General features: G+C 45.9%; 1 protein-coding gene across 4 annotated transcripts in view; it reads left to right on the top strand.

The window, feature by feature from the left end:
* The window catches only part of LOC122544080 (neoverrucotoxin subunit beta-like), a 45,347-nt gene extending 31,199 nt beyond the window's left edge, over positions 1 to 14,148 (top strand). The window contains exons 1-3 of one of the 4 annotated variants that reach the window (XM_043683081.1): positions 5,221 to 5,351; positions 10,627 to 10,751; positions 11,996 to 14,148. In XM_043683081.1, the coding sequence (XP_043539016.1) occupies positions 10,652 to 10,751; positions 11,996 to 13,599 (1,704 nt within the window). In that variant the 5' untranslated portion in view covers positions 5,221 to 5,351; positions 10,627 to 10,651 and the 3' untranslated portion in view covers positions 13,600 to 14,148. Of the gene's footprint in view, positions 1 to 5,220; positions 5,357 to 7,581; positions 7,601 to 10,626; positions 10,752 to 11,995 lie in introns of those variants that run through there. The other 3 variants (XM_043683082.1, XM_043683084.1, XM_043683083.1) reach the window with 3 other exon arrangements.
* The last annotated feature ends 9,453 nt before the right edge of the window (positions 14,149 to 23,601 follow it).

Raw genomic sequence — 23,601 nt, 5'->3', positions numbered from 1 at the left:
ACTAGCGGTGTTCCGCATGGATCTGTTTTGGGACCATTGCTGTTTGTCATTTTTATAAATGACTTGGAGGAGGGGTTAGAAGGTTGGGTGAGCAAGTTTGCGGATGATACGAAAGTCGGAGGAGTTGTAGACCGTGAGGAAGGATGTGGCAGGTTACAGCGGGATATAGATAAGCTGCAGAACTGGGCAGAAAGGTGGCAAATGGAGTTCAATGTAGCTAAGTGTGAGGTGATTCACTTTGGTAAGAGTAATAAAAAGATGGGGTACTGGGCTCATGGTCGGATACTTGGTAGTGTGGATGAGCAGAGGGATCTTGGTGTCCATGTACACAGATCTTTGAAAGTTGCCACCCAGGTAAATAGTGCGGTGAAGAAGGCTTTTATTGGTAGAGGAATTGAGTTCCGGAGTCCTGAGGTCATGTTGCAGTTGTATAAGACTCTGGTGCGGCCGCATCTGGAGTATTGTGTGCACTTTTGTTCGCCATGCTATAGAAAGGATGTGGAGGCACTGGAACAGGTGCAGAGGAGGTTTACCAGGATGTTGCCTGGTATGGTAGGAAGATCGTATGAGGAAAGGCTGAGGCACTTGGGATTGTTTTCATTGGAGAAAAGAAGGTTTAGGGGTGACTTGATAAAGGTGTACAAGATGATTAGGAGTTTAGATAGAGTCGACAGTGAGAATCTTTTTCCACGTATGGGGTCAGCTATTACAAGGGGGCATAGCTTTAAATTAAGGGGGGTAGGTATAGGACAGATGTTTCCCAGCGAGTCGTGAGTTCATGGAATGCCCTGCCAGTAGCAGTGGTGGACTCTCCCTCATTCTGGGCATTTAAGCGGGCATTGGATAGGCATATGGAGGATAGTGGGCTAGTGTAGGTTAAGTGGGTTTGGATCGGCGCAACATCGAGGGGCGAAGGGCCTGTACTGCACTGTATTCTTCTATGTTCTATGTTCTATGTTCTACTTTTACACTGAAAAGTAGAGATACTCTTCCTTAAATACCTGCAGAGTTCATAGTTCTCTTGCTGTACCCTTTTTCTGTATGCTTTTGCTATATCTGCAAAAACAACACTTTTCCCCATTTCTAACACTCCTGTGAATGAATTTTAAAAATGATGTACCCGAATAGTCTGAAAACTTCAGCAGAAAGACCTCAGAAAGTTGTCATTTCTGGTGGCAGCTTCCCCAAGTTTCAGTGAGTCCCTCAGCATGTAGTACTGAAGCTTGGAATGTGCCAGTTTGCAACACATGTTTGGGGTCAAATCCTTGCTCTGGAGACAAACAAGTTTTGGGCAGAGCGTCTTCCATTAAGTTGATAATTCCGTAGACTCAGTTGATATTTGTCTCAGTGAGCGTCCGGGAGAACAGACTGTTGAGCACAGAGTCCTGCGTCACGGAGCTGATCGGGTTCGACCTCGATCAGCTCTCTCTCTCCAGACTTCCTTTGCAAAGGCACTTTTCAGCAGGAGATGTCTGACCGTCTCTTCCCCCACCCCCCCCCCCTCCCCCCCCGCCCCCGCTGTTGCTTTGAGGGCAGCATTTGACGACGTACACTGACCAAGCATAAAATAAGGATCTCACAGGGATTACATAAGCTAGAGAACCGTGAAGCCCCTCTTTGAGTCTGCATTGGGCTGATGGAAAAAATCGTGGCAAACAAAAAAGATTCTTTCGCCTTCTGAACACCATTGAGAATAGAGAGAGAGCGAGCAAGAGATGGGGAAAACTCCAGAAAAGCATGTAGAGCTCACACCCACTGCAGACAAGGGGGTCAATGTCACAAACAATCTCCAGGAGGTGGAGAGCCAGCAAGCCTCATTCTTCATCTCCAAGATAGTTTTCCAATGTAGGGTCCATACTGTGGAGCAGGATAAAATGGATTGCATTTAGTCTTCCAGATAGTGCACAGGGAGAGCTCTGTGCTCAACAGCCTGATGGAAGAAGATGGCTTGGTAAGGTCACCTTACTATGACATCCTGAGGATCAGCAAATCCTTTTATACCTGATTGCCTTGCACAACGTCCAAAGACAGCATGGCCTTCCATTCCTATCCTCTATCACTGAGATCTTAGATGGGGCCCCTGGGAGAGGATGGACCAGGCATTACTTCTGGATGAAATCAACTGGGCAAAAGTGGGGACTGCAGATGATAGAGATCAGAGTCTAGATTAGAATGGTGCTGGAAAAGCACAGCAGGTCAGGCAGCATCCGAGAAGCAGGAAAATTGACATTTCAGGAAAAAGCCCTTCCTTAGGAATGAAGGCAGGGAGCCTCCGAGGTGGAGAGATGAATGGGAGGGGCTGGGGATGGGGAGAAGGTAGCCAAGAGTACAATAGGTAGATGGAGGTGGAGATGAAGGTGATAGGTCAGAGACGAGGATGGAGCGGATAGGTAGGAAGGAAGGTTGGCAGGTAGGGCAGGTCATGCAGAGGAGATGACCTGCGGGTTGAAGTGAGAGAGAGAGAGACTCACTGTGATTCTTGTAGAGAGGGGAAGAGAACTTCTTCTCGATAGGCATCCTTTGCAAGAGGCTTCACAGTAAGGTTAAAATCAGCTAGGCAAAAGCGAGGACTGCAGATGCTGGAGATCAGATTACTTTTGGAGAGCTGACCAAGACCCTCAAGTCCTCAAAAAAAAAGAAACTCCCAGAAGCGACAGCTTACCGGCAGAGTTATATTCAGGTCTGTAGGACTTGATTGGCCAGGACCTGCTGGTGGCGCATGACAGTCCGCCTTGGACAGGTAGCCTGTATGAATCCATGAGAAAAGGTGTCATCAGCCTCACCAACACACAGAAGGTGGAGAGGGAGGAAATTATAAATTGGCAACAAATCTGACTGCTGAATGCAGACTACAAAATCCTGTCTAAGGTCATCGCCAACCATGTCAGGTCTACTCTGGGATCAGTGACTCACCTTGACCAAACTTGTGCTGTACGTGGCAGAACAATCTCAGAGAGCCTCTAACTCCTTCGGGATACAATCGCCTACGTACAGCATAGATGGATGGACACGTACCAGGACCAGAGAGTGCCTTTGACAGGATATAGCACATGTGCGTGTAGGATGTGCTTTCAAAATAGGCTTTGGGGAGGGCATCTGCAACTGAATCCAACTGCTCTACATCAACATCATTAGTGTAGTCTCAAGTGTACAGATCTCCTGCTGGAATGTGCCTTTGCAAAGGAAGTCTGGAGGAACATGCCATGATTTTTGCAAAGTTCATCCTCGGCAACTGCTTGACGCAGGACTCTGTGCTGTGTGGTCTGTTCCGCGGGACACACTTCGAGACAGACATCTACTGTGCCCGGAGGACCAATACCTTGGTGAAAGACGATCTTTGATCTGTCTGAAACTTGTTGGTCTTCCAGAGCGAGTTGTTGACAGTGAATGAGTGTTGCAGACTGGCACCTTCTAAGACACAGGACTACATGCTGAGGGACGTGTTAAAGCTTGGGACAGCTGCCACCAAAGCAGTGGGAAAAGACCACCATATGAAGTCTTTCTGCCAAAGTATAATGAGGGTCTGTTCAGGTATCTGATTCTTCCAGTGCCTCCAGTATATATAAATAGTCAGTTGCATCATTATGAATTGCCTCGGGTTTGTTGGTTCGACTATGGTTAAAGTCAAATTCAATAGTTATTTGCTCTATAAATGCAAAAACAGTACAGAACTGGACTGCTCTAGTGACTGTGGGCGTACATAAAGATTATTTATAAATCAAGTGTATTTTGAAATTTAAAAATCGGACCCTGTGACAGTGTGGTGTTCCCTCAACTGAACTGCTGACAGCACACTGCTCTTTCAGAAATGACCCTCCGACAATTTAGCACTTCCTCAGTAGTGACCCTCCAATGGTGCAACACTCGATCAGAATTGACCCTCCGACAGTACAGTGCTCCCTCAGAACTGACCCTCTGACAGTGTAGCACTCTCTCAGTACTGACCTGCTGACAATGCAGCACTCCCTCAGTACTGACCCATCAACAGTGCAGACACGGTGCTTGCAGTTTCTGAGGAAGAATGAGAGAGAAAAATAAACTCAGCCCTCTTGCAAACTCCCTGCGAAAGCCTTTACATCCTGGTTAAAACAGACCTTTGAATAAATGCTTATACATTCATAAAATAGATGCAATCTCAAATAATCTTACACCTGCCAAATGCTATCTCCATCATTTTTTACCCATTCCTTACTTGTGCATTATGTAGATTTGAACAGAGGTAAAGGAGCAGGTTTTGTGACCTTTCAGTGTGGCCTTGTACTAAAATATTCAATATTGGTGAAGACTAACATGTGGAATCACGCTCCTCAATTGTTGCGTGAAAAGTGAGTGTGAGCTGTCTTCTCCTGCAGGAGTCCTTGAATAGTCCACAGTGCTATTAGGGCTGACTCCAGGATTCTGACCTGAATTGTGCAGAGAGATTCTCTTGCTGTGAGTGTCCCTTTGCAGCGTAAAGTCACCATAGACCAAGAGAATCCTTGGGAGACTATGTGTGGAGTTTGCACATTCTTCCCCTCTCCATGTGGGGTCCTCCCGGTGATCTGGTTTTCTTCCACAGTCCAAAAATGTGCAAGTTAGATGTATTGCTAAAATAACCTATAGTGTCGAGGGATAAGCAGGCGAGTGGGTTAGCAGTGGCGAATGCAGGGTAACAGAGTTAGGATGAAGGCGGGTTGGGTGCTGGGTCTGGGTGGGATGCTCTTCAGAGGCTCGGTGTTGACCCGATGGGCCAAATGGTCTGCTTCCACACTAGGGGTCACTGGATTAAGCATAGAATCCCCAGTAATATTCTCCGACTTGGGTTTCAATTTGGCACTGGGGTGCATATGCATCATCACAGTCTGAGGGTTGTGGGTGTGGGCACAGTCTTAGTGAGGAGCAGGGCTGCTTTCTGAAGTGTTGAGGATGTGAACAATCTGAGGGGTCTGGGGGAGCACTGTCTGTGGTGTACAGGCTGGGAGGTAGGAAGAGACAGGTGCCCTTCCCAGAACATTTCCTCATGGCCCCCAAGGTGCGATGGTGTCATAATTTGAGTCAGAGGCCACTCCCCACTTCAGAGAATTCAATCTTTGGAAACAATCAGTAAAATAAATCACGTGCATTTGAGGGGTGTATCTTAAACATGATTGGAGGAAAATTATTATCACTCCAACATCACATGTTGCTTGGAGAGGATTTATAAAAGCACACACCCAATCAGATCACGCAGTCACGGCAAGAGGCAGTGCTTGGGAAAATCCAACAAGTTATTTGCAATTACTGTCTATCCCTCTGTAGCAGTCATCATCCAAAATCTGAGTTCAGTCCTGGGAGAAATCATCTCAACATTGGAACTTCTCCACACTTGCACAGTAATGTATAGTGTGTGTGTGTGTGTGTTTGTGTGTATTAAACGAGCCAGAGTCATTCTGCTAGCATTTCAGGTTGATTGGTCCTTGATTTTTAAAAACTGGCAAAAACACAAAAGTGAAAGTTGTAAAAGCTAAGACTCATTTAATTGGCATAAAGTAAATGCTTAAAATCTCGAAAGACGTTGGGATAGAAGGGACAAGTAATATTAAATTGAGATGAGGTCATGACATTCGGTGCAGCAGTATTGCCAGAATATTTATGCAAGATTCATTAAGTCATTAGGATATTTCTTTTCAGAGAGAAAGAAACATTCCAAGCACACTTGGAGATAGTTTTTTCTAACCAACCTGTAAAGGGGTGTTATACACTCCACTGGAGCAGGTGGGACTTGAACCTGAATCACTTGACTGAAAGCTAAGGACACTACCACTGTCACTTTCTACCTTTCCCACCATATACAAGAACCCTAACATTTGGCTGTAGGCAGGCATTGATTAAAAACAGCCAACTTGGTAAGGTATTCAAGGAGGGAGAGAGGGTGAAATTAGGAAACCACAGGGGACAGAAATTCTATGATTGGGAAACTCTTGGAAGCAATACTGGATCAAGGAATTAGTCTGCACTTGGAGAGAGGCAGGGATTAATCAAGAACAGTCTATGTGGTTTATTAAGGGAAGGTTATGTTTGACCAACTTGATTGCATTTTTCAAACAGATGACCAGGTGTGTAGATGAGAGCAATTGGTGTAGACTACTTGGGGTCACTGATGCTTTTGACAAGGTCCAGCATGCGAGACTGACAGTGAAAGTAAGTGACTGAGTGGCAGGAAGCCAAAGGTGATGGTTGAGGTGTGTTTCTGTAACTGGAAGCTGTGGTAGTGGGATCTTGTTGGGGCACGTATTTGAACCCTCACTGTTTCTGGTCTATATAAACCATTTTGACTTGAATGTAGGAGGATTGATCAGTAAGTTCATGGATAATATGAAAATTGGTGTGGTTGCCAATAGTGGGGAAGATAGCCTTCCATCCCAGGAGGATATAGATGGTCGGGTGAGATGGGCTGATCAGCGGGAAATGGATTTGAATCCAAGTAAGTGTGAGGCAATCCCTTCAGTAGGATAAACATGGCAAGAGTATACATGATGACAGGACCCCTGGGAAGCACTGAGATCAGAGGGACCTTTATATGCACTTCCACCAGTCACTTAAGGATCAGGATAGGTGGGAGTGCTACAGAACTGCTACAGAATAATTAAGGTATATTGGATATTGCATTCACTGGTCAAGGGATTGCTTTTGAGCCAAAAGGTTATGCTGGAACAGTATAAAATACTGGTGACAGCATATTGTGTGCAATTGTGGAATCAACATTTCAGGAGGGATGTGATCGCATTGGAGAGGGTATAAAGGAGATTTACCAGGATGTTTTCTGGGCTGGAGAATTTCAGTTATGAAGAGAGATTGGACAGAGTGAGGTTGTTTTCTTTAGAACAAATGAAATTGAGAGGGGACATGATTGAGATGAATAAAATAATGAGAGGCAGAGACAGGAAGGAAATTTTCCCCATATTCAAGGGATCAATTAAGGCATATAATATAAATGACAGAGTGTGTCAGATGGTTTAGATGGAATGCGAGTCATATAGCACAGAAACAGACCCTTCGGTCTAATCAGTTCATGCCAATCATAATCCCCAACTAAACTAGTCCCACCTAGTTGCACTTGGCCCATATCTCTTCAAGCATTTCTTACTCATGTACTTATCCAAATTTTTTTAAACCATGTAATTGTACCTGTATTCACCAGTTCCTTTGGAAGTTTATTCCACATATGAACCACTGTGCATTTTTTAGAAAATGCTCATCTCTTTTTAAAATTTTACTTCTCTCACCTTAAAAATATGCCCCCATTCTTGAAATTCCCACATGCTATGGAAAATACACCTATCATTCCTCTTTTCTATGCCCCTTATGATTTTATAAACCTCTAAAGTCACCTCTTGACCTCCTAAGCCCCAGCCTATTTAACCTCTCCCTCTAACTCAAACCTTCTAATCCAGGCAACATCCTTGTGTATGTTTTCTAAATCCTCTCTAGTTTAATAATAGCCTTCCTGTATCAGGGCAACCAGGACTGGACTTGGTATTCCAGAAGATGCTTCACCAATGCCCTGTACAGCCTCAACATGAAATCCCAACTGCTTTATTCAAAGGTCTGAGCAATGAAGGAAAAACATTTTCATCTCGAGGTTGGTGAGAAATTGAAATTTGTTGCCTGTAAGGCTGTTATAGATAGAAACTTTCAAACTTCTTATTTAAGAAGTATTTAGGTGTGCACTTGTGATGCCAAGACGTACAGGGCACAAGATTATAATCGATAAGGAATTGTTTTTGACCAACACAAAATTGATGGGAAGAAGGGCCTTTTTCTGCCCTGCAGACTTCTATAATTCTAAAAGCAGGACAATGAAAAGACTTTGATCAAGATGTTGGCACTAGGAATTGACAGTTGAAGCACCACAAAGGTCGAGTTTTATTTTGAAACAGTATCACACCTGGACTCAAAGCATTAAGTCTGCTGTCTCTGTCTGCAGATGTTTGCACTTCTGCTAAGTTCCTCCAACATTCAGTGTTATTTGAGATTAAAGAGCGGGCCTGAGACTCCAGAGGTGAAATCTGGTGGGTTGCTGGATACGGGAAGAGGAAACACTAACGTCCTGTTTGAAAATGGAAAATTAAACACAGAATTGGGAGAGTGTCTTTGAGAGAAATAAGTAGAAAGTGCAGATTGATATGTGGTCACACACTGTCACTGTAAATTCAAATTGTAAAGGAACGGGCCAAGTAGGAAAAGGATCACTCTAAATTTATAAAGGAAGACTGAGAGCCCTCTTGTGGTGCAGTGTTAGTATGCCTGTCCCGAGAAACCCAGGTTCAAGTCCCACCTATTTCAATGGTGTTTAATAATATCTGCAAACAGGTTGATTTAAAAAAAAATAAAAGAGAACAAGACTATGAGGCAAGATATTGGCAGCAAGTTCTGTTTTACTTTAAATGCCTTGTCCAGACGGTGAGAGTGTGTGAAGGTTTTCTGATTGTGGGTGAAAGGTGGATCTTCAAATGGATATTTGTTTTGTTCAGTTTGCTCACTGGGATCATTACAGTGTTGTTTGCTCCCAGTGGAGATGCTGGTCTAAGCTAATTTTTAACAATGTTGTTTGAAACATCCTGTTCAGGCAGGCTTTGAGGCAATTCTGTAACCAGTGGGGCTTGTATCCAAGCTTTCTGGCCTAGAAATAGGGATAAGCCCACTGGATCTAATGGCCACAGTGTCTCGATCAGATGGGCTAATGGGCAAAGGAGTGGCGGATGGAGTACAATTTAGATGTGCTGCATTTTGGAAAGTCAAATCAGAGCAGGACTTATACACATAATGGTAAGGTCCTGGGGAGTGTTGCTGAATAAAGAGACTTTGGAATACAGGTTCATAGTTCCTTCAAAGTGGAGTTAGAGGTAGATAGGATAGTGAAGAAGGTGTTTGGTATGCTTTCCTTCGTTGAACAGAGCATTGAGTATAGGAGTTGGGAGGTCATGTTGAGAAAGTTTATAGCCTTAAAACTTGTACATAAACATTTATACTAAAATGTAATTTTGAATTAAAGAACACATTTGCTACCTACTAGAAAATAGACAGGCAAGGAGGGTAAGATTATTAAGAATCTTTGCTTTAACAACAGCAAATCTGTATAAACAAGACATCGAGTGATAACATTCATGGCTGTTCTTTTGTGAAATTAATATATAATGTTTAATTCTGACCTCTGAACGAAACTCAGCATCAATTAACTTCTCTCCTGAATTGTTGGAGGCTGGTGTAATTACAACATTTAAAAGGCATCTGGATGGGTATATGTTTAGAACAGTTTTGAAGGGATATGGGCCAAGTGCTGGCAAATGAGACTAGATTAGGTTAGGATATTTGGTCAGCATGGACAAGGTGGATCGAAGGGTCTGTTTCTGTGCTGTACATCTCTATGACTCTGTAACCTTGTTCTCCTCTTCTAAATTCTAATATCTTCACAGTTTGAGAAACTTTAGTGATGGGTTTTGTTATGATTAGATTAGATTAGATTACGTTAGTGTGGAAACGGGCCCTTCGGCCCAACAAGTCCACACCGACCCGCCGAAGCACAACCCACCCATTCCCCTACATTTACCCCTTTACCTAACACTAGGGGCAATTTAACATGGCCAATTCACCTGACCTGCACATCTTTGGACTGTGGGAGGAAACCGGAGCACCCGGAGGAAACCCACGCAGATGCGGGGAGAATGTGCAAACTCCACACAGTCAGTCGCCTGAGGCAGGAATTGAACCCGGATCTCCGGTGCTGTGAGGCAGCAGTGCTAACCACTGTGCCACCGTGCTGCCCATAATGATTATAATGAGGTCAGCCAGCTGGACGTTTTAGAATGTGTTCTGAGTAGATCAGATTAAAAGCCCCATCAGAGAGCCCTGGCTGACATAGTGGATGTCTGAGGTATTGACACTCTGGCTGTACATGAGGCAGTTCTGAAGTCAAGGATTATTCATGTGTGAATAAAGGGTGACTTGGTAAAAGATACCAGCATCTGCCGAGTTATTAACTTGCTTACAACTGGATTTCTGACGCATGTAAGCTGGGAATGCAACAGAAAAATTGGCAATTTGAGTTTGCTAATTAACGCAAGGAACAGAATGTCCAATTCTCACACAGGAAGTGAGTCTCAATGTTGAATATGTTGATATTCAATGTAAGATTGGGCATCAGAGGATGAAGGGAGAAGCTCTGAAAACATTGCTCCCACTCCAGGAAATAACAATTCGTGATTAGCTGATGGTCAGGGCTCTGTTACCTGAATTGGCTGGGGATAAGGGGATAGTTGGCATGAATTGGCTGTGAGTCAGGGATCCGGTGGTCTCAAGTGGCTTGGGTTGGAGATCAGATTGGGAGGGGGACAGGATTGGCTGGGTGGACCTGGGTTGAGGGGCCCCAGATTGGGTGGCGTGGGTGGCTGGATTTTCTGAGGGACCCTGGGATGGAGGGATCTGGGCCAGGAGCAGGCAAGCGGGACTAGTTTAGTTTGGGATTATGTTTGGCCTGGACTGGTTGGACCAAAGAGTCTGTTTCTGTGCTGTATGTCTCTATTGCTGTGGGTCAGGGTCCATTTGCTGAACTGATGCCCTTATTGTCACTGATCTGGTACATCTGACTCAGTTTCTGCTGTTCATTAGACACAACGAGAACAAACGAGCCAATATGGCTGAAGGAGGCAATAGTATTTTCCAAATGGCAGCACTTGGCAGACCTTTCCGGATTGGGATGTTATATGATCTACGCAGTGACACCATCATCCCAGGTAATGGCAGATCAACCAAGCTGTAATTTTCTTACAGTTCATAATATAAAGCACAATAATTCAATTGTCACCTGGAACAATAAATCTAATTAATAAAACTTCAAAAGTGCAAAACTCCCTCAGCAAATGTGAAGAGCTCCCTCGGCGCTGACAGTCAAACTGCACAGTGTTGACCCTCCAACTACATAGCACTGCATTGGCGCTGACCCACTAACTATGCAGCACTCCCTCAGTGTTGACCCTCTGACTGCAGCACTCCCTCGTCACCAAGGCTTCAACTGCATAGCACTCCCTTGGCACCTACTCTCTGACTGTACAGCGCTCCTTCAGTGCTGATCCTCCAACTTGCAGCACTCCCTCGGCACCTACCCTCCAACTGTGCAGCACTCCCTCAGCACCTACCCTCTGACTGCTCAGCACTGATCCTCCAACTTGGTGTCGCTGCCTCAGCACTGACCTTCTTACTATACAGCACTTTCTCAGCGCTGACCGTCCAACTGCGCTGCACTCCCACAAAGCTTACCCTGTATGTGCACAGCGTTCCCTTATTCCTGACCCTCTAACTGCATGGTGCTCCCTCCACGCTGATCCTCTGACTGGGCAGTGCTCCCTCTGTACTGCTATCTATTTCAATCCCATTGTTCATAGAAGTAAACATTGCTGAAGTGGCCTTTTGGCCCATCTAGTGTGGATGGTCAAAAAGATATGACTATTTACACTGATCCCACTTTCCAACACTAAGCTTAGAGCCTTGAATGTTCTGACATTTCAAGTGCTTATCCTCAAACCTTTTAAAGTTTGTGAGGTTTTCCACTTCAACTACCTTCCCAGATAGTGCATTTCAGATTCCTTACCACTCTCTGGGCAAAAAAGGCTTTTCTTAAATCCCGTCAAATCCTCCAGCCTTTCATTTGAAAATTATGCCCTTTGCTAATCAGCCTTGAATTAACAGGAAGTAGTCATTTAATATGCTACCAATGTCCTCAGGCTTCACACACAGATTGTCCCCTTGGTCCCTACTCTTTACCTGGATATTGTCTTCCCCTTGACAAACTTGGAGAATATTTTGGGATTCTCCCTAATCTTGATTGCCAGTGTTTCCTCATGCCCCAATGCCCCCTGTCCCCAACCTTTGCTGTCCTGACTGCTTTTTTAAGCTTCCCACCCCATTCCCCACAGTTCTAATCCTCCTCTCTGTTGATATCTTCCCTTTTGTACTTTCTCTGTTCATCCTTTCCTCTCAGGTGTCACTTTGTGGGACTTGGTTGAGCTCCAGAAGAACATTGACGTGCAGGTGAAACCCAGCACCGACTTTACCATCATTTCCTCAGATGCCATCGAGGACAAAACGTCTTCTTTGGATGTGGAAGCCTCCCTCAAGGCCAGCTTTTTGGGGGGACTGGTGAAGGTGAGCGGCTCAGCCAAATATCTGAACAACAAGAAAACCTCGAGGCAGCAATCCCGGGTTAGCCTCCAATACCGAGCCACCACCCGGTTTGAGGAGCTTACCATGAGCCAACTGGGACCCCAGCACATCACCTACCCTTCCGTCTTCAAGCAGGGCTCAGCCACTCACGTTGTCACGGGCTTGTTGTATGGTGCTCAAGCCTTCTTCGTGTTTGACCAGGATCATTCCTCCACTGACAATGTGCAAGATATCCAGGAAAACCTTGAGGTTATGATTAGAAAGATCCCCACATTCAAAATCAAGGGACAGGGCTCAGTCGACATGTCAGAAGAGGACAAGAAGCGTGTGAAGAAATTCTGCTGCACCTTTCAAGGAGACTTCTTCCTCGACAAGAACCCAGTGAACTACGAGGACGCTATTGAGGTTTACTCAAAGCTGCCTAAGCTGCTGGGCGATCACAGAGAGAATGCAATGCCCCTGAGAGTCTGGTTGCACCCTCTGAAGATGCTGGACTCGAAAGCAGCTCAGCTTGCCCACGAGGTCAGCATCGGTCTGGTCAATCAGTGCCAGTGGATCATGGATCAATTCTGTGACATCGAGATGAGGTATAACGATCTAATCAAGAGCCCAGCGGCAAGGGCCTTCTCTGAGATCAAAGACAAGCTCCAAACCTTCAAGAGAATGGTCCTGGAATTCCAGACCCTCTTCCAGAAAAGGCTGGCACAAGTACTGCCCTCCATCCGGGCTGGGAGAAAAGGGGAAAGCAGCTTGGAGGAAATGTTAGAGCAGAGAGAACGATCTCCATTCAAGTACAGCTTACTGGACGCTTGGCTGAAGAAGAGGGAGAAGGAAGTGAACACAGTGGGGGTGAATCTGAGCAGACTGGAGGGGGTGGAGGTTGTGACCCAGAGCCAGTTAGACACAATCCTGGTGGACCCAATGATTAAATTTGTCATTTGCTTCAACTTTAACTCTTTGGGGGAGACAGATGTTTATCTTCAGGAACTCTCCAAATACCTCAAGGCTCCACGAAATGAGACAGAACCAAATGGGGCAATGCGAAAAGACACAAGTCAGGCAAGTGAGGACTGGTTTGATGTAGCATCAGTGTTGAAACGATTGAGAGAAGCGGTCCATTTCTATTTGGTGCTGCTCAGATCCAAAGGTTCACAAGACCCCAAGTTTGTGATTTCTTCATTGGTTGAGAAGAGTATACCTGGGGCATCCATTTTTGAGTATGAATATGGAATTGTGAAGACAAGGGACAGCAGTCAACCACAGCCCCAGAGCTCAGAGGGCACAAGAGTAGCCAGTACCAGTGTAATTCTGTCCAACAAAGTCTCTGGAGAGGACACTGAGCCAGTGTTGATCTCCAGAATGGAGAACATAATCATTGAAGATAGCAGTTTGCCCTGGGAGAACTATGACAATGTTGAGTGATATGTTGTCCTGGTTATCCCCACACAGTGAATAACTATACAGCTCCTCCCCTGTGTGAGAGCCTTTGGGGTGGTGGTGTTGCTTATCCAGTGAGCCCATTGCTACAGTCTGCACCATTCTTGCTGATGTACCCAGTCAGGTGACAGTGTGACTGTGAACCTACCTCCCTCACCATCTCCTGTGCCCACCTGTTCCAGGTTGGCAGTGAAGCGAAGATGGGACATTACGTTGTCAAAAACCTGGAGGGCAAGGAATCAAGCATAGATTGTCTGAGCAGCCTGAAAGCTGTCAGGAAATACAGGTTCTGGGTGTACACTGTGGCAGCACAGGGACCAGAGCTCTGAGGTGACGAGGTAGGGGATGGTGACCCGAGGTGAAGACTCTTAAAACTTCATTAGGAAGAGGCCCATAGAATAGGCTCCTGTATCTTCTCATCCACCAGATAAAGGATTGGCCGAAGTAAAAATAGATGAAATTCCCTACAGTGTGGAAACAGGCTCTTCACCCCACAAGTCCACACCGACCCTCCAAAGAGTAACCCACACAGACCAACTGTCCTACATTTACCTCTGACTAATGTACCTAAGGCTATGGGCAAATTAGCATGGCCAATTTACCTGACCTGCACAGCTTTGGATTGTGGGAGGAAACCAGAGCACCCAGAGGAAAACCACACAGACACGGGGAGAATGTGCCAAGTCCACACAGACAGTTGCCCAAGCTGGAATCAAACCTGGGTCTCTGGTGCTGTGAGGCAGCAGTGCCACCCAATGAGCCACAGTGCTTCTCAAGGGCATGGTGAATATTACCAGGTTATTTCAGGAATAGACGGAGCAACCAACCCTCCAGGGGAGTGGATAGGTGCCAAGCTCAAAGCAAAATCTTCCCCCAAGTCATTCTGGGGTGGTATTGGGAAGCTCACACATGGGAGTAGATGTCCAGAATATTCTTCTTCAAGAAGATGTTGATGCTAGAGTTCAAATGGGGAAAAACTAATGAGAACAGAATGGGAGATATTTGGGGTAAGGGTGTTATGATTTAAATAACCAATCACAGTACACATATACATCAGCTGTCATCTTAAGACTGATCTCCTGCAAATGGTACCTTGATGCTTTTAAATAAAATGGGTGTGATCTTCATGAGATTGTCTGTTGGCTATTGATCTGTCAATTATCACATGAACAGGAAATTTCCATACACTCATCCAATTCCATCAGATGCAGAGTAGGTGGCCCTGGCACTAGGTGTGGGAGTGAGTGAAGGAATTGGGAGGATGGGTGCAGAATTGTCGAAGATTTGAACGTGTACATGAGAGAGTGAGTGAGTAGCGGAGGGGAGATTATTAAAGATTTATGCATGCTAGAGAGGGTGAAATACAGCGAGAAAGCAGCAGAGGGGAGATATTGTTGGGTGAGTGAATCTAACTGAGGTGAGATTGTTAAATGTGAGAGTGATGCGAGAGAATCCAGAAGAGGGGAGATTAGAAATAGGCAAGAACCGTTGGTCTGGTCAGTAACATCTGAATTTCACCAATTAATAAAAAAGAACCAATGAGGTACATGGTAGAAGTTTACCATCCAACTTTTGTGTCGGATTAATTTTTTTAAACTTTTAATATAATTTGTGACTCTTGTACTTTTGATTTCTGCTTACGTATTCAGCTATGTCTACACTTGGAGCAGTGATGTGTATGTCTGTGAGAATGAGCATAACTACTGCACATATTCCAGTTTTAATGATAGTGTTCAGTATGAGGGTTGTAATTTTACCAATCTAATATTCAGAGCACTACTGCAATAAAAGAAATATTTCAACATGCATGGGATGATAACAAATTCTCAACTGTGATTAGAACATAAGAACTAGGAGTAGGAGTTGGCGTTTGGCCCTTCTAGCCTGCTTCCACTCAATAAGATTATGGCTAATCTTTTTGTGGACTCAGCTCCACTTACCTGCGTTTTCACCAAATCCCTTTTATTTTTTCAAATAAATTTTTTTTTAAATAAAAGACCACTCCCTTCTCGACTCCCTCATCAGGTCCACACCCCCCACCAACCCAATTCTTTTATTTTTCAAAAAAGCATCTACCTTAGCTTTGAAAGCGCTTACTGAAGTAGTGTCAACTACTTCCCTGAGATAGGAATTCCATAGATTAACAAGCTTCTGGGTGAAGAAGTTCCTTCTCAGTTCAGTTCTAAACCTGTTCTAATGTTGAGACCATGCCCTCTTGTCTTAGTTTCGCCTACCAGTGGAAACATCCTATCTATTTCTATTTTATCAATTTCCTTCATAATTTTAGATGTTTTTATAAGATTCCACCTCCCCATCTTCTGCATTCCAGTGAATATAATTCCAATCTACTCGGCCTCTCCTCATAAGCCAACCTTGTCAACTCTGGAATCAAATAGGAGAAAGTGAGGACTGCAGATGCTGGAGATCAGAGCTGAAAAAATGTGTTGCTGGAAAAGCGCAGCGGGTCAGGCAGCAGCCAAGGCGCAGGAGAATCGACCTTTCGGGCATAAGCCCTTCTTCAGGAATGAGGAGGGTGTGCCAAACATGCTAAGATAAAAGATAGCAAGGAGCAACTTGGGGGAGGGGCATTGGGAATGCGATCGGTGGAAGGAGGTTAAGGTGAGGGTGATAGGCCGGAGAGGGGGCAGGGGCAGAGAGGTCGGGAAGAAGATTGCAGGTCAAGAAGGCGGTGCTGAGTCCGAGGGTTGGGGCTGAGATAAGTTGGGGGGAGGGGAAATGAGGAAGCTGCAGAAATCTGCATTCATCCCTTGTGGTTGGAGGGTTCCTATGCAGAAGATGAGGCGCTCTTTCTCCAGGCATCGTGTTGCTCTTCCTCTGGCCCACCTGCATGTCCATGGCAGGGTGGGAGGGGGAGTTAAAGTGTTCAGCCAAGGGGCGGTTAGGTTGGTTGGTGCGGGTGTCCCAGAGGTGTTCTCTGAAACGTTCCGCAAGTAGGCGGCCCGTCTCCCCAATGTAAAGGAGGCCACATCGGGTGCAGCGGATGCAGTAAATGATGTGAGTGGAGGTGCAGGTGAATTTGTGATGGATATGGAAGGATCCCTTGGGAACTTGGAGGGAAGTGAGGGGGGAAGTGTGGGCGCAAGTTTTGCATTTCTTGCAGTTGCAGGGGAAGGTGCCGGGAGTGGAGGTTGGGTTGGTAGGTGGGATGTGGTCCTGACGAGGGAGTCGTGAAGGGAGGAGTCTTTCTGGAACACTGATAGGGGAGGGGAGGAAATATATCCTTGGTGGTGGGGTCTGTTTGGAGGTGGCGGAAATGACGAAGGATGATACGATGTATCTGGAGGTTGGTGGGGTGGTAGGTGAGGACCAGTGGGTTCTGTCCTGGTAGCGATTGGAGGGGAAGGCCAGCTCGCGGACACCTCCTCCTACTGCCCCCTTGACCATGACCCCACCTCCCACCACCAAACCATCATCTCCCAGACCATCCATAACCTCATCACCTCAGGGGATCTCCCATCCACTGCATCCAACCTCATAGTCCCACAACCCCGTGCTACCCATTTCTATCTCCTGCCCAAAATCCACAAACCTGACTGCCCCAGCCGACCCATTGTCTCAGCCTGCTCCTGCCCCACCGAAACCATCTCTGCATACCTCAACACGGTCCTGTCCCCCTTAGTCCAAGAACCCCCCACCTACGTTCGGGACACCACCCACGCCCTCCACCTCCTACATGATTTTTGCTTCCCCGGGCCCCAATGCCTTATCTTCACCATGGACATCCAGTCCCTATACACCTCCATCCCCCATCACGAAGGCCTCAAAGCCCTCCGCTTCTTCCTTTCCCGCCGAACCAACCAGTACCCTTCCACTGACACCCTCCTTCAACTGACTGAACTGGTCCTCACTCTGAACAACTTCTCTTTCCAATCCTCCCACTTCCTCCAAACCAAAGGAGTAGCCATGGGCACCCCCACATGGGCCCAGCTATGCCTGCCTCTTCATCGGATATGTGGAACAGTCCATCTTCCGCAGCTACACTGGCACCAACCACCACCTTTTCCTCCGCTACATCGATGACTGTATCGGCGCTTTCTCGTGCTCCCACGAGGAGGTTGAACAGTTCATCCACTGCTCCACAGGGAGCAGTGCAATGACTGATTGACTGGGTTTTTGACTATGGTGTCTTCATGCTTTGTAAGATCTGAGGCCTCCCCCTGCACCCATCCCCAACCCTAGGTCAGTGAGAAAGGGGCTTTATCTCCCCTACCCACTGTTTGGACAACAATAGGAGACACCAGAAACAGCAAGATCCCACTCTATTAACTGCATGTGCCTACGGTTAGGAGCAACAGGACAGACAGAGGGGATGGAGGGAGAGATGGGGAGGGGGGGAGGATAGAAAGCAAGTGAGATGAGGGGCAGAGACAGAGGGTCTGACACACAGTGAGCCAAGGACACGGAAATATCCTGGGGAGAGAGACTGAGATGGAGAGGCACAGTGTGAAACCAGGGAAAGAAGGAAACATCCAAGCAGATACAACAAAGGACAGAAATATCCCAGGGAAGCAAACTCCCAGGGAGATAAGAAAGGACAGACAAGAGAGAGTGTAAAACCCAAGGAAGGAACAGGACAGAGAGAGCGAGAGAGAACAAAAATCCCTGGGTGTGGTAACAGAACCCACAGGGAGAGAAAATGACGGACACAGGGAGGGGAGAGAGAAAGTAAAAGTCAAGGGAGAGAAATCCAAACAGGAGACAGAGAGAGAGAAATCCAGGGAGAGAATGAGAGAAGAACAGCCACATAGAGAGAGAGAGAGATACAACAGACAGTGAAAGAGAGAGAGGAGGTTAGGGTATATGACAGATAGAATGTCTCTCAGCCAGAAACAGCAAGATCCCACAGGGCTGACTGAGAGAGAAAGTTGAGGGGAGGGGTGAGCAGTGAGGTTGGAGATTGAGCAATTTAACAGTTCCAGAAAAGAGGGAGGATCCAGAGCATTGTCGGAAGGGAGCCTTCAGGACAATGTGAACAGGGTGGAGCTGGGAAGGATGGGGATTGAAAGAAAAAATGTGGGCCAGACAGAGAGAACTGGGAACACGGAGGTAGAGATGGGAGCTGTAGTGAGAGAGGAAGGCAGTAACATTTGTGGGATCAGACTCTGCAGCGGCTCCCCCTCCATCCTTTTGCCCCTTTGTCCCTGCCTCAGCCCAGAACTCGCCCCTTGTCATAAAAATCCCATAGACAGCCTAAACCCCACAATTTTCTTTCCCTGTGTGGGTGTGAGAGTGTGTAAATGGACGACAAGGAGACAAGATAGTTTCTGATTGTTCTCTCTCTGGTTCCAGCTCTTGTCCAATGATTGCTCACAGCAGAAATGATTTGACTCTCTATGAATCTGCACCATCCCAAGTTTCAACTCACGAATCCAATGTCCTCCTTGGAGCAGTGGGATGCAGACTGAGAGAAATTAAAAATAGATTTGAAAGAAAATGTAACAATGGCGTGAAGAGCACAGCAAGGTCCCACTGCTCTCTGCCTCCCACAATCTCTCACTGTACCCTGTGACGCTGGTTAAATTTAATTATTGTATAATTAATGCATTGCCTAACACCACAGCAACATCAAAATACACAATATCACCATACAGCAGTTGACCAGAGGCTTGCTCTCACTCTCTCTCTCTTTCTCTGTTCCCCCACCTCACTCTCTACATCTCTGATATCTCAATCTGTACCCTCTCTCTCCATTTCTGATATCTCTCTGAGCCCTCTCTCTCTTTCTACCCTTCTTTTGCTCTGTCTCTGTTCACCTCTTTTTCTCTCTACATCTCCATTGTGTCTCTCTCCAATTTAATCTTGTCCACTGTGATCTTTATTCCACTTCCCCCGCCCAATCCCAGCCACTTAAAATAACAATGGCTTGCTTTGTTGTACATGGTAAAGTTTTCTTTCAACAAAAGAAAACTAGGGAGAAAGACAGAGACAGACCCCCTCACAGCCATTCAGTGAATTAAATTGAAAAGGCCAGTCTGCGTCGTATTTCTGTAATTATCCTATTTTAGCCACTTGGCCTATACAAATCTCATATTATTCTGACATTAGAACGGGTCTTTGGAGAGATTTTCTCAGTTAAGGCTTTAATTCCATTTTCGGGGAGTCCTGCCTCCCAGATGCTGGGGGTTGACCAGTTTGTATCACAATCCCAAGCTCTCAGTGACTTTAATCCAGGCTTCAAACCTGGTTTAAAAAATGACAGGGCTGCAATCCAACAGAACACAGTTCACCAGAAGCCCTGTAGAAAGCCTGCTCCCAACACACACACCCTCCCCCCACCCCCCCCCCCCCCCACCTCAACTCCATCTCCCTACGAGAGGATTAAACCTAGGGATAACGCACAAAATTCATCTGGGCCCCATGTTGTGCAGCCTGTCATATAGGCCTTTTTACCATGTCCTCCTCTGGAGGAAGCTCCTGTTTGAAGGTTTCCTGATCCCAAACTCTCTCTATCTTCGATTCTTCAAGTGGCTGGAAAGATTCCTTTGGGAGGAAAGAGGAAACATTTGAGTCATTGAGATGTACAGCATGGAAACAGACACTTTGGTCCAACTTGCCCATGTCGACCAGATATCCCAACCCAATCTAGTCCCACCTGCAAGCACCTGACTTACATCACTCCAAACCCTTCCTATTCATATACCCATCGAGATGTCTTTTAAATGTTGCAATTGTACCAGCATCCGCAACTTCCTCTGGCAGCTCATTCCATTCATGTACCACCCTCTGTGTGAAAATGTTGCCTCTTAGTTCTCTTTTTTATCTTTCCCCTCTCACCCTATGCCCTCTAGTTCTGGACTCCCCCAATCCAGGGAAAAAAAACTTTGTCTATTTATCCTATCCACATCCCTCATGATTTTATAAATCTCTACAAGGTCACCCCTCAGCCTCCGATGCTCCTGGGAAAACAGCCCCAGCCTATTCGATCTCTCCCCATACCTCAAATCCTCCAATCCTGGGAACATCTTTGTAAGTCTTTTCTGAAACCTTACAAGATTTGCAACATCTTTCCGATAGGAAGGAGACCAGAATTGCACGCAATATTCCAACAGTGGCCTAACCGATGTCCTCTATAACCGCAACATGACCTCCCAACTCCTGGACTCAATACTCTGACCAATAAAGGAAAGCATACCAAACACCTTCTTCACTATCCTACTTACCTGCAACTCCACTTTCAAGGAACTATGAACCTGCATGCCACAGTCTCCTTGTTCAGCAACACTCTTACCATTAAGTGTATAAGTCCTGCTAAGATTTGCTTTCCAAAATGCAGCCTCTCACATTTATCTGAATTAAACTCCATCTGCCACTTCTCAGCCAGTTGGCCCATTTGATCAAGATTCCATTGTAATTCTTCCCTGTCCACTACACCTCCAATTTTGGTGTCATCAACAAACTTACTAACGACACCACCTATGCTCATATCTAAACCATTTATATACATAATGAAAAGTAGAGGACACAGCACCGATCCTTGTGGCACTCCACTGGTCACAGGCCTGCAGTCTGAAAAACAACCCTCCACCACCACCCTCTGTCTTCTACCTTTGAGCCAGTTCTGTATCCAAATGGCGAGTTCTTCCTTTATTCCATGAGATCTAACTTTGTTCACCAGTCTCCCATGGGGAACCTTGTCGAACGCCTTACTGAAGTCCATATAGATCACATCTACTACTCTGCCCTCGTCAATCCTCTTTATTATTTCTTGAAAAAAATCAAGTTTGTCAGACATGATTTCCCATGCATAAAGCCATGTTGACAAGCCCTAATCAGTCCTTGCCTTTCCAAATACATGTACATCCTGTCCCATAGGATTCCTTCCAACAACGTGCCCATCACAGACATCAGGCTCACTGGTCTATAGATCTCTGGCTTGTCCTTACCACCCTTCTTAAACAGCGGCACCACGTTAGCCAACCTCCAGTCTTCCGGCACCTCACCTGTGACTATTGATGATACAAATATCTCAGCAAGAGGCTCATAGTTGAAAGGCAAAGCAGAAAAATCTTTTAAGGGGAGATAGCACAGCACAATCTCAGGTTTTCCCCTCTCAGTGACACAGACAATCTCTCAGCAGCATCCAAAAACAAACATATCGCTCGTTGAGTAGAGTTTTCATGCTGAAAAACTTTTGAAATGCCGTATTAGCTGATTAAAGCACTCACTGTCTGCTACAATAGCATTGGGGCAACTTAAACACTGCAAGACCCCACATGTGACAACGCTGCAGCAGGGCGATAAACCGATCATTTTTATTTCCCTCCATGATGCTGGTTCAGTTTAATTACTTCCTGTCACCCCAGAATCGAACATTACAGCTATTCTATAATTCTCACAATGCCTCTTTCTCTCTCTCTCTCTCTCTCTCCTTCTGCTTTTCTCACGCTTTCCATTTTTCAGTTCTTTCGCTTACTCTTTCTCTCATGTTGAATGTTATCATCCTGTCCTCTCTGTGACTCACATTAATCTGACATTGTGACAAGTTTTTAGAGAGGGTCAGATATTTTGGGCTTTAATTCTGCCTCCCAAATCCCAGCATCTCACCTGTTTGTGTGACAATCTCAAGGTCCTGGTTAATTTAACCCCAGGCTTAAAACCTGTTTAAAAAATGACATGGCCACAATCTGACAGGACCCAGTTAAGCAGAGGCCCTAACAAAGCAGGCATCCACCCCTGCTCCGCCTCCCACCCACCACGAGGAGATGAAACCTTGGGGTACTAAACAGACCACAACTCACCTGGGCCCCTCAGGGTGCAGCCTGGTGAACAGGCCTCAGGCCTCAAGCTCATACAGGGCGGCCAGTGGCTCAGTGGTTAGCACTGCTGCCTCACAGCAGTGACCTGGGACCTGGGTTCGATTCCAGCCCCAGATGAATGTCTGTGTGGTGTTTGCACATTCTCCCTGTGTCTGTGTGGGTTTCCTCCAGGTGCTCTGGTTTCCTTCCACAGTCTAAAGATGTGTAGATCAGGTGAATTGGCCATGCCTAATTGCCCACAGTGTTAGGTGCATTAGTCGGGGGAAATGGGTCTGGGTGGGTTACTCTTCGGAGGGTCGGTGTGGACTTGTTGGGCTGAATGTCCTGTTCCCACACTGTAGGGAATCTATTCTAATCATGCCACCCCCCCCCCCCCCCCGCCCCCTCCCCCCCAGCCCCCTCCCCCCCAGATGTTGTTCTTATCCAAGGCTTTCCTGGCCCCAGTCATTTTGGATCTTCACTTTGCAGCTTTCCCAACATAAGTTCCTCGAGATATAAGAGAGAAAAAATGAGTTGAAAGGGGGGAGTGAGATTACTTTGATACAAAATTACAGAATAAGATTCCAGGTTTAAAAGCAATCCCATTCCCATTGCATTGCATAACATCACATCAAAATCAAAATACAAAGAAATCACCACAGAGCAGTTGACCAGAGACTGGAAACATGAATAAACACAGACAACAAGATCCCACAAGCAGCAGTGTGACCACAGACAGATCATGTTTTTAACTGATGTGGGTTAAGGTTTCGAATCTGTTTCCAGGATGACAGAAAGGACCCGATCCTACTGTTTAACATTTCCAAACATTTCCCCCTTTCTTCTTTGTTCCATCTCTCACTTTTTCTCGCTCTCTTCCTCCTCTCGTTCTCTCTCCATCTCTGATACCTCTCTCTCCGATTTAATCCTGTACACTGAAATCTTTATTCACCCCCCCGCCCCACTTTAAATAACAACAGCTCACTTTGTTGTCTGTGGAACAGTTTTCTCTGTTTGAAAACTCAGCAAAAGAAAACTGGAGAGAAAGAAAGAGAGAGAAGCCCTTCCAGAGACTCAGTGAATTGAATTGAAATGGCCAGCCTGTGTTTTATTTAAGTGACTATCACATTTTAGCCCACTGGCCTATATACATCTCATTTTGTCTCAGAGAACAGTTCTTTGGAGAGTTTCTCACTTAAGGCTTTAATTCTGTTCTTGGGGAGTCCTCTGT

The sequence above is a fragment of the Chiloscyllium plagiosum genome, chromosome 46, assembly GCF_004010195.1.
Source record: "Chiloscyllium plagiosum isolate BGI_BamShark_2017 chromosome 46, ASM401019v2, whole genome shotgun sequence".
NCBI lineage: Eukaryota > Metazoa > Chordata > Chondrichthyes > Orectolobiformes > Hemiscylliidae > Chiloscyllium > Chiloscyllium plagiosum.
The sequence above is the reverse complement of the archived record's forward strand: the minus strand, read 5'-3'. Positions and strand labels throughout refer to the sequence as shown.